The 12,068-nt window shown below is 37.3% G+C and overlaps 1 protein-coding gene across 1 annotated transcript; it reads left to right on the forward strand.

Moving 5' to 3' along the window:
• Nucleotides 1-8,547: 8,547 nt before the first annotated feature.
• LOC145673360 (uncharacterized) lies at nucleotides 8,548-10,707 on the forward strand. Its single transcript, XM_081742995.1, has one exon. It carries the CDS (start codon nucleotides 8,548-8,550, stop codon nucleotides 10,705-10,707), a length of 2,160 nt encoding a protein of 719 aa, XP_081599121.1.
• The last annotated feature ends 1,361 nt before the right edge of the window (nucleotides 10,708-12,068 follow it).

Below are 12,068 nucleotides of genomic sequence, written 5' to 3' on the forward strand. Positions count from 1 at the left end.
GTATTCTCCGTAGACGAGAGGCTGTGACTAGGGGTAGTTTGGGTTTATGAGGAGTGATATTTTGAATTGGAATATGTTGATCTGCCGCTGTTTGAAGGATATCTGTGATAAATTGGACAGTTTGTGAAAGTTCTTCGGAATTTATGGGAGGTATGATATTTGCAATGGAGTGATCTATTTGTTGTCGGTAAGAATTCCAATCAGCATGGTGGTAGGCGTATATTTTTCTCTTGATTGGAGTTATCAGAGGAAGGTGGTTAGAAAATTCAAGGGTAACTTTTATAGGAACGTGGTCGCTGCCAATTGAGTTCAGGACCTCGAGGGTTGTATGTTGAGAAAGTGTTGAGGAGGTTATAACTATGTCAGGATATGTATTGCTAATTGGTCTGGTGGGTTTTGGTAGTACATGGAATTCTCCATAGCTTTGTTGGTCTATAAAGGTAAGGAAGGCCTGTTTATCGGCTTGAGTTCTGCTGTGAAAGTTAATGTCTGCCATAATTATGTAATATATATTGTTCCTATCAATGTGTGTGAAGAAATCAGATATAATATTTCGATGTTGTATTCTGGTAGAGATAGTTGGGGAGAAAGTATGATTTTTCGGTGTGGTATGTAGTTTTTAATGCCTATCATTGTTCCCCCATGGATTCTGTTTCTGTGAGGGCCATCGTGTCTATTTATGTTGTATTTTGGTATGTAGCAAGATATCTGGGGAGCCAAGTAGGTTTCATTTAGGGCGAAGGCAGTTATGTTGTGTTCCTGCAGTAGCTGGGTATACATGATTTGGTGAGTAGGTAGAGATCCGATATTGAGAAATAGAAAGTTGTATGATGAAAGAGCTTGATGTCTTGCCATCATTTAGGATGTCTCGGTAGAATGGATTTCAAAGTGTAGATTCGGGCCGCTGTAGGTGGCATGCAGCTGGAGGTTGTACATGCTTTTGGCGCAGAGGATGATTTGTGTCAGAATGTGGTCCCTGTGGAAAGGATTGATGTTTTGGAGTGCAACAGTCATGAAGCGGAGGAGATCTTCGACTGTCACAGGGTCCTTTAGGGAGTTGCTAGGAGGAGTGGGAGTGTCTATAGGGCGGGGTGGTGCCACTAATTCGGGTTTGGCTGGATCGGGAGCAGGTTTAGCTTGACAGTGGTAACTGTAAGTGGGGTGTTTTTCTCCACAGGTGTTACATTCTGGTGGATCTTTGAGGTTGGGACAGTTTTTTGTTGAATGGTCTTGCGTGCAATAGGACATTTGGTTTAGTTGACGCAGGATGAGGTGGTGTGATCGTTATAAATCTGGCAGTTTTCGTATCGTACAGGTAGAGGTACTGGAGTTTTGGAAGGTTCGACTTTATGTCGGCGTCTATAGATATAGGCGCAGTTGGCAAGAAGATGATCAATGACATTTTGTTGGTTTGTGAGGATACGGACTAGGTAAGTAGGTCCTCGATCGTCATTTGATGCGAAGACATTTCTTCACTTCGAGTCCTTCTTGACGAAGCTCGTCATGAATTTCATCATCGGATATTTCAGGATCTACGCCGCGTATAACGACGTATAGGAATGGAGGTCTTGTGGGAGGTGGAGAAGACTTTGAGGAGCTAGGATTTAAAGGTTTGAGGTTTGCTTTCAAATGTGGCCTTCTTGCGTACGTGGATGTGGAAATTTGGATTTTGAGATTTTAGAATGAAGCCATTGTTGGTTTTGATAATTTGATGAATTTCTGCCCTTGGTACAAACTTTGAGATTTGGAGAAAGATTTCTTTCTCGGATTTATATGTTGGGTCATACCCGGTTAGTAGGAAATTGCGAATAGAAGCTGGAGTGAAGTTTGATGAAGCGACTGGTCAGTAGTCTTAGCCTTTTTGATGGTAGCAGTTGGAATTGTAGTGTCCTGGAGTGATGTTGGTCTAGGTTGCTTACAGCGTGTGAGACTGGAATATTGGTTTGGTCCTCCCTTAACCCCTTTTGGAGGTTGGTTGGACAGGTTGACGCACTGGGAAACTCTCTCGTGCATCTTTTCTCGAACCCATTCCTATTAAACGACGTGCTATTAGTGAGTTTTCTTACATTGTAGTTTAGTGAATTGAACTATCAATAAATAGTTATAAACTAATAGAATATGTTAATTGAAAATTTAGTTGCAAATTTTTCACGGTATACCTTGTTCGTGTGCCTGTTCGCGGCGTCATTTTTCACGCTTATCATTATTCGGGTTCCTGTCTGATGCGCTGCTTTTCACGGTTAGCTTTACCGGGGTTTGAGTCCGACTGGAGTCGAACCTCGGTTCAGCTGAAAACGCTACAAATGCGAAGATTCGTCCGCTGAGCCGCCTGAATGTTACTCCCCCTCCTACTTCACTCCCAGACCAACCCCTCTCCGAACGGATTCCAGGGCTTTGGAGAAAGGTCTTAAAAGTGAAAAAAAAAAATGAAATGAAAACTTTAAGTTTTACGTCCCACGGTTATGCCGGTTAGGCTAAAGGAGACGGTGAAGATGAGAAATGAATGAAATGGTGGAATGAAGAAAGAGGGAGGAAACGGGAGAACCCCGAGAAAACCCACGAGCACGGTGTTTGTCCACCACAAAGTTCACACGGCGCGAGCTGGGATCGAACCAGAGACCCCAAGCACCGGAGGTGAACGCGTCTTAAAAGTGGAATTTAAAGAAAATGTCATAAACGCTAAATAAAATGTCTTGGTCAGTCTTCTTTCACATGCTGCATGACTGAAATATAATCACGCTAATGCAATTCGATGGGGATAGCCTAGCTGACCATCTCTCAAGAAGCAAATGAATTCTTAGAGATTTAAGAATTCAGTTGCTGCCTGATGCAAGTTTAGACTTTACTAAAAGCATTTTAAAAGAATAAAATAAAACCTAGTATTTAACTGAGTGATTTGAGTGAATGGCGTTAGTGATAGTTAGCTCAACTGTCACCAAAAACACTAATAGTATAGAGTCATTAATAATAATAATAATAATAATAATAATAATAATAATAATAATAGTAAAAGGATTACTGAGTTAACAAAGGTAAATAAGTTAAAGATATTTAACATAAATTACAACAGTTAGGAATTTGATAACGGAAATAATTTTTTACTGACTAAATAAAAATTCGAATGTGAATATTAAATGAGTTAACAATAATTTTGATTTTCTTTTCCTTGAAACAACAACCAAAACAAATAAAAAATGGTTGCGTAACCGGAATTTTGTTACAGAAATAATTACCGTGACTTTGAAAATGGTTAATAACAATTACATTCTTGATATCTAATTGCTTAATTTGCAAAGTAGAAATGAATCTGTTATCTTGTTTCAATACATGAATATCATTCAAACTATGTGTACAATATCAGGCACTAAAAATCTTTTTTACTGACACTTTATTGAATTGAATTTTTACAAGATAGCAGATTGATACACAGGTAATCGAGTTACAAGTAAAATGATTTATTTGAAACGAATGCCATTTAATTAAAAAAAGAAATATATATTAAAAAGAGAAAAATGATGAAAGGAGAAAAATACTTGAGTAATTTAGAGGTTGTGGATACTTCTGAGTTTCTATGCAGTCATGACTTGCTAAATGAGCGAAAGCCCGAAAATATATAAAGGATAGATAGATAAAAGTGCACTTACGAAGGTTAGAATAAATAACGTTAAGTTTGTGTATCAGCATATGAAATACATCTACACAAATTAAACATACGAAATAATCATTAATTATACTTGTATATATATATATATATATATATATATATATATATATATATATATATATATATATATATATATATATATATATATATAACCTTAATACCAAATCATTTCTATCTTCAGAATAATATAAATATATGTATATAAAGCACTTGATAGACAAAACTACGTCCAATAATACACATAGAAATATTCATACTTGTACATAAAAATATTGAAGTTTATTTATTAATTGGAGATATTTATAATATCGACTTTATTTAAGGAAAATTGACTTGTGCACAACCTTTCGTGAACTTGGTAATAGGCTTAACGTTGTATTGTCCTAACAGTAAAAAAAAAAAAAAAATAATTGTTATGAATATATTTGACTTGATGTCTAATAATGATATAAATCATATGATATTAATTGCTACTCTGATTATAACAATCTGACTATGAGCTGACCATAGTATTAACTGCCTTAGTTTGTCATCAATGACATGGATGATAAATAAGAAAGCGATTATATAATATTTGTGAATATTATTTTATAAATGGTCCAATTTACGGAATACATATCCAGTATTTAAATTATAGCCACTAGCAACCCTAAATCATTAAAAGACCGATGTAAGTAACAGTTTAGTTCAATCCAACAAAGAAAAGTTATTGTCGTTATTATTCCAATTTGATCATAAGGATAGTTTTTATTGCTGGAGAAAATAAAGTTTTAATTTCGCACACACCAAAAATATGAGTCCATAGTACATCCAACAGTCTGATTAGTAACAAAAGGTTTAAACAGCCTACCTCAGTTTTAATGTGTGAAAACTCTCCATCACTTAGGTCAATTATACACACTCGAGATTGGAGGCTGAGGGCTGAGTCCTCTCCTTTCCTCTGCGACAAGAAAGAAATAAGTTCTGGTACTGACATCTCATTGAAGCTTACTCGTCAAAACATGCTACTACACACACATACACTGTCCAATACACACATCTTCTTTCGGGAATGAGAGAGAATCTAGATAATGAAGGACGTTCGGCACATTGACGAAGACGACACTATGATAACTTTATTTATGCATGCAGTGGCGTATTTACGATTTTGTTTCGGGAGGGGCTTTGCTAACTTTCAGGGGGGGCTTTACCTGGAAATGTGAAAATTCTGCAAGATATTTCATTTACTTTACTATACTAAGTAAGATTTCGGGGGGGGCTTAAGCCCGGAAGCCACCCCCCTAAATACGCCACTGTATGCATGATATTTAGAATATACAAAAAAATGTGCACTACGAACGAATAGAAGGCGCTATCCACCGTGGTGTCTGTTCCAACGCTTCAGTACAACTGCCTTACAGTGTTGCCAACCAATTTTTCGAAAAATCAGGAAATTTCTTATCCAAAATCCAGGAAAAATCCAGGAGATATAACTTAATATCTAAAGATGTTAATTAGGATGATTATTTTTTTTTTGCAAGGCAAACACTGAACCCATCAATGATTATACTTACCAATGAAAGGCTAATCATCTTTAACTGCGTGCATGTCAACATTGACTCTGCTGGTCAGAGAGCGATTCACAGGGGATCCTAGCATGAGTTGTTAGAAGTGAGACTTCTTGTGTGCAGCAATCCTTGTAAAGTTTGGGTATCAAGTCTGTCTGTTTCGCTTTCATAAAATTTACGTTTGATCCTTTTTTTTTTTTTTTTTACAGTGACACTTGAGGAAGGCAGAGCAAAGACATAACGAATGTGGATAAATTCGGAAAAAATTAACTGGTTAGACTATCTACTTTTTTTTTTACTAACAAGCATCAGAGACGTCATTTAGGGAGGGCGGGGAGTGGCAATTGCCCTCCCTGAATTGGAGATTTATATTGATTTTATCAATAGAATAGTAGTGAATCAATGAAATGTGCGAAATTTTACTTATCAAAGGGTCTAATCCCCTTAAGCAAAAACTGAAATGACGCTCCTGACAAGCATCCAAAAATCTTGAACAGAAATATCATTTTCAGTTTACAAATCTGTGTTTCGCAATAACCGTCATACTGTCTCTAATTGTTGCAATTTACTCTATTCTATATCATTAGGAAAGTCAGTTACGAGAGGAGCAATTGATTGTGCCGATTTCTTTTCTCATTTGATGGGCTAATCATCTCCAAATGTTTCATGACGGTATTATCAAGCGTATCTCTCTCTCGAGTTGAGTTGAGTTAAGTTGCGTTTAACGTTTCGTTCAACAGCAAGGCTATGTGAGAGGTGGATCTACTAATTAACGTAGAATCCGAACCACATAAGGTCCCACCGGGAATTGAACCCTGTTATTCCACGCCAAAATCGTGTACGCTAACCGCTTAGCCACGGGGGAGCTCATATCTCTTTCGAAAAATGAAATTAAATGAAATCTTAAGTTTTACGTCCCACGGTTATGCCGGTTATGCTAAAGGAGACGGTGATGATGAGAGATGAGTGAAATGGTGGAATGAAGAAAGTGGGAGGAAACGGGAGAACCCCGAGAAAACCCACGAGCACGGTGTTTGTCCACCACAAAGTCCTCACGGCGCGAGCTGGGATCGAATCAGGGACCCAAGCACCAGTGGTGAACGCTATGCCACTGAACTACCGCGCCCCCGTATCTCTTTCAAATTTGATGTACTACTTCAATATATAATTCAAGACACCTGAGTTAAAAATCTTGCAATCCATAGACCATGCAGTCCTGCATTTCATCTGCAGATAAGAACTCCTTTTGGTTTCTGAACTCTACATTTTCTAAGAGCTTTTGGATCATGCGGAAAACCAGGAGTTTTCAACATTTTTTAAAGAAAAATCAGTAGACCAGGAGATAACTTAAAAAAAACAGGAAATCTCCTGGAATATCAGGAGACCTGGCAACACTGCTGCCTTAGTTTTTAAAATTTTGCCTTTCTCTTTCTTCTGTTAATTTTAAAATTTGTGTGTGTGTGCGTGTGTAGTTCGTTAAGAGGGCTGGGATTTCTTCGCCACCCGAGAACAATAAATTACTCTAGTAACAAGCGAGGGTGTCCTGTTGGATGCTGAACGCGATGACCACTGCCCAGTTTCGTAAAAGAAAACGTGGACAAAAAAAATCCAAATTGAAACAAAAATACATTTTTTTAAAATTTAATAATATAGATACAATTGTGAGAGGTGACGACTGTCATAAATTTAATTCTGTCCATTTTGGTAAACTTTTCTTTACTGTTCGTACAGTCTTTTATAATTTACACAGTGGCTGTACTTCTGCCATCTATGGAGGAATTTTGTACTATTCTCGTGGAGAAAGTTAAAAAACGTTTTATTTTTTTTTAAGTCGCTATAGCGCGGAAAAGTTGCCTTTGGTACTGGTTAGAAAAATTAAGGAAAAAAAAATGAAATCGGTTAACATCTTCCGTTCGCGCATCGCAGTTAAAGTTGACCAAAAATGACGAAAATCTTGTGATTTTGAATTTCTTTTGTGTTATAAATAAATAATAGTTAATCAATTCCATGATTCATTTTCTGTAATATAAATTTTATTAAACTGTAAAAAAAATAGTTATTGTATTTTTATATACACAACATAACTGAAAATTAGGGATGGTACTGAGACCGAGACTCGACTCGGTCTCGTCTCGAATTATCGAGACGAGACCGATACCGAGACGGACTTTTATATACCGAGACGAGACCGAGACCGAGACGAACTTTTACATATCGAGACGAGACCGAGACAGAGACAGACCTCTATAAATCGAGACGAGATCGAGACGAGACCTTGGTCAGTCTTGAAAGTCTCGGTCTCGTCTCGAATATTGATAGCTATTTTGCCTTTACTCAAAATTTGTTTCATTTCTGAGTGAGATAATATGAGAACGGTTGATTGATGTACAGTGGCGTATTTAGGGGGTAAGTATCGGGCTCAAGCCCCTCCCGAAATAAATTTGTGATAATTTTCTCGCATAGCACGTACAACACAAATGTTTCTTACCCGTTCTTCAAGCCTCTCCCGAAACAAAATCCACTGCTGTTTCATATAATATTCTCTCTTTCTCTCTCTCTCTCTCTCTCTCTCTCTCTCTCTCTCTCTCTCTCTCTCTCTCTCTCTCTATATATATATATATATATATATATATATATATATATATATATATATATTATCCTGGAGCGGACCGAGGATATGACCAAGGGAGGAGCTACTCTTTATCCAGTGTAAAGCAGGATTGAAGCTCATATCATTCAGTGTATGCCTAACCGTTAAGGGGGGATATAGCCCTTGCCTTGGATCCGCGCCTATATATATATATATATATATATATATATATATATATATATATATATATATATATATATATATATATATATTAAAATGCTGAAATTTTGTACCATGTTGGTGAAATATTGAAGGGTAGATTCTTCTAGATACTCTGCAATACCACTAGATAAACGTGCAGTGTTGCCAACGTAAAATAAAGTTGTATTTTCTCAAATTGCACTGTGTAAGGTATTACCTATTTCTAATTTAGATATTAAATAAAACCACAATACCACATACATTATTCAGTGTAACAAATTACAATACAGTATCACTAACAGTGGCGGCGTAAGGCAAACTGGGGCCCGGGGCCAGTGAAGTAGATCGGGGCCCCTTTTCGAACAATCGTGATTTATACACTTCTATTTTTGACATTCATTTACATAATATTTTTTTCTGTTTTATCCTCCCCTTCCCGTTGGTGTGTGTGTTTAGATCATTTTAATCTTATATATATATATATATATATATATATATATATATATATATATATATATATATCCCGGGACCAAAAAGGCCCACGCATGCCGGATGCGAACGGGCGTGTCCACGGGTTGCGGATAGTGGAAAGGCCCTCAGATATGGGGGTTAGCTGCGAAATAAGCAGGAATGACCTGACGAATAAGCAGTCGCGGACAATACGGCTAAGGGAGAAAACCCTGACAGAAAATCCTGGTCCTCCAGGTTGGGGGTTGAGCGTAAGGCTAACAACTTTACCTCGTAAAAAGAATATTGTTGCGGATACCCTAACCCAGCGTCGGAATTGGAATGGAAATTTGGAATCGGAACGGCAGAGGAAGAGGAAAAGGATAATGAGAAGGAAAAAGGATATAATACTAGCCACATGGAACATTAGAACCTTAAACAAACCCGGAAAACTAAAAGTAATAAGAGAAGAGCTGGGTAAATACAGAGTGAACATAACTGCATTACAGGAAGTACGATGGCAAGAAAATGGAATAATTAGGACTGGGAATCATATACTGATGTACAGTGGAGGAAACACGAACACCAAAGGCACAGGGTTTTTGTTACAAAAGTCGCTACAACCACAAGTCATTAAATTCTCACCAATCAACGACAGAATGTGTAGTCTAAGAATAAGAGGAAAATTTTTCAATACGACAATATTCAGTGTGTATGTGCCAACAGAAGAAGCAAGTACGGACGAAAAAGAAGAATTCTATACGAAATTAGAAGAAATTAGCAAAGTTCAAAGACATGATATTAAAATAATACTAGGAGACCTAAATGCGCAAGTAGGTAAAGAAGAGATTTACAGAAGCACGGTAGGAAAGGAAAGTCTACATGAAAACAGCAATGATAATGGACAGAGATTAATAGATTTTGCCAGTGAGAAGAACATGATCGTAAAAAGCACTTGGCAACCTAGGAAAGATATTCATAAAGAAACATGGACTTCTCCGGATGGAAACACAAAGAGCCAAATAGACCACATCATAATAGATAAACGACATGCATCAGACATAATGAAAGTAAGCAGCTGTAGAGGAGCAGATAGGGATACGGATCACTTCCTAGTTGGGGCTACATATAGACAAAAAATAGATGCAATGAAAAACATAAAAGGAGAAAGGCAGGAAAGACACAACATACAAGGAATGAAAGATAAAGGATTGCTGCATAAATATAAGAGAAAGTTAGAGGAACAGCTAGATATAGAAAGGGAAATGTGGAAAGAAAGTAGCTTAGATATAAAATGGAACATGCTGAAATGCAGCATCAACATCGTAGCTGAAGAAACCTTAGGAAAGAAGAAACGGGAGAAGAGAGTGGAATGGTTTGATGAAGAATGTGAAGCAGCGATTAAAGAAAGAAACGAAGCCAGAAATAGAATGATACAGAGGAGGACAAGACAAACAGTTAACGAATACACGAAGAAAAGAACAATAGCAAGCAAAATATGTAGAAGGAAGAAGAGAGAATATGAGAAGAAAAGGATAGAAGAGTTAGAGAAAATGAACGAGAGAAAGGAAATCAGAAACTTTTATGCAAGAACAAAGGAAATAAAGAAAGGATTCCAGCCAAGAGCAGTGTTCTACAAAGATAAGCGAGGTAACCTAATAGGAGACAAAAAGAAGGCATTAGACAGATGGAAAGAATACTTCGGCGAACTGTTAAATGGAGAAAGGGAAGTACTGAAAGAAAAGGGAGAAATAAGTAAAGAAAAATCGCCTCAGGAAAACTTAGAAGAAGCCATACCCCCATCACTGGAAGAGGTACGAAAGGAAATACTAAGGTTAAAAAATAACAAAGCGCCGGGAGAAGATGGAATAGAAGCAGAACTACTGAAGGGAGGTGGAGAAGTCGTCGCAAGAACATTGCATGAGTTAATAACGGAGGTGTGGGAAAAAGAGAAAATGCCTGAGGGGTGGTATATGGGGATAATACACCCCATACATAAGGAAGGAGATAAGGCAGACTGTGGAAACTATAGAGGAATAACATTATTAAATGCAGCATATAAAGTATTTAGCAAGGTACTAGCGACAAGACTAGAACACTGGGATGAAAACATAATAGGAGATTATCAGGCAGGATTCAGAAACCAAGGATCAACAACTGATCAAATATTCACATTACGTCAAATACTAGAGAAATTCTACGACTATGACAAGCCATTGTACCAGATGTATGTAGATTTTAAGCAAGCATATATATGACAGTCTGTACAGAAATAAGATATTCGAAATAATGGAAGAATTTGGAATCCCAAAGAAACTAGTCAGTCTAACCAAAATGACCTTAAAATCTACAAAATGTAAAGTAAGAATAGAACAAGACTTGACTGAAGAATTTGAAGTTAAGAGGGGATTAAGACAAGGCGATGTAATTTCAACAATACTTTTTAACATAGCGCTGGAAAAAGTAATACGACAGCTCCCTATTAACCCAGGAAGAACCATTTTAAATAGAACGGCTCAAATTCTAGCATATGCAGACGATATAGCAATACTAGCACGGAACACACACACACTAGAAGAGAATTACAAAGTAATGAAAAATAAAGCAAGGGAAATAGGTCTAGAAATAAATGCAAACAAAACAAAATATATGAAACTCGAGGATTCCAAAAGAACCAATCAGGAAGGAGATTTAAATATGTATGACCATACAATAGAACGAACAAGAAAGTTTAGGTACCTGGGCACGACAATCACCGAAGACAATAAAACAGCAGAGGAGATACAGGAAAGAATAAGAAACGGAAATAAGTGCTATTATGCATTACAGAATGTATTCAAATCTAGAAACGTCAGCAGAAAAACAAAGTTAAGCCTGTACAATACCATACTAAAACCAATAGTTAGGCCTATGTATGGTTCGGAAAGTTGGGTAATAAATACGAGAGAGGAGGAATGGCTAGCGAGATGGGAAAGAAAAATCCTGAGAAAAATATATGGACCAATAAGAGAGAATAACGCATGGCGCATAAGAACGAATTTAGAATTGCAGGAACTATACGACCAACCAAATATAATTGCACGAATCAAACAAGGAAGACTAAGATGGGCAGGACATGTACAGCGCATGCAGGAAAGAAGAACTGCTAAGAAAGTGTTTGTAGGGAAACCAGACGGTCGAAAGAGAAGAGGTAGGCCCAGAAAAAGATGGATAGACGACATAGAAGAGGATGTAAAGAAATTAGGAATTAGAGGCTGGAGAAGAAAGACAGAGGAGCTCCTCCGTGGCTAAGCGGTCAGCGTACGCGCCTTTGGCGCGGGAGACCCGGGTTCGATTCCCGGCGGGAGCTCATGTGGTTCGGATTCCACGTTAATCAGTAGGTCCACGTCTCATATAGCCTCGCTGCTGAACGGGACGTATAACTCAAAATCAATCAATCAATCAAGAAAGGCAGAGAATCGAGAAGAATGGAGGAGAGTGGTTAGGGAGGCCAAGGCCCTTCAAGGGCTGTAGCGCCGACCAGTAAGTAAGTAATATATATATATATATATATATATATATATATATATATATATATATATATATATATATATATACTAAACAAATGGGGTGACATTCA

This window comes from Thermobia domestica, chromosome 16, assembly GCF_964235325.1.
Source record: "Thermobia domestica chromosome 16, izTheDome1.hap1.1, whole genome shotgun sequence".
Classification (NCBI taxonomy): Eukaryota; Metazoa; Arthropoda; class Insecta; order Zygentoma; family Lepismatidae; genus Thermobia; species Thermobia domestica.

Coding starts and splice junctions, on each gene's coding strand:
- LOC145673360 (XM_081742995.1), top strand. CDS start 8,548: ATGCCGGATGCGAACGGGCGTGTCCACGGGTTGCGGATAGTGGAAAGG.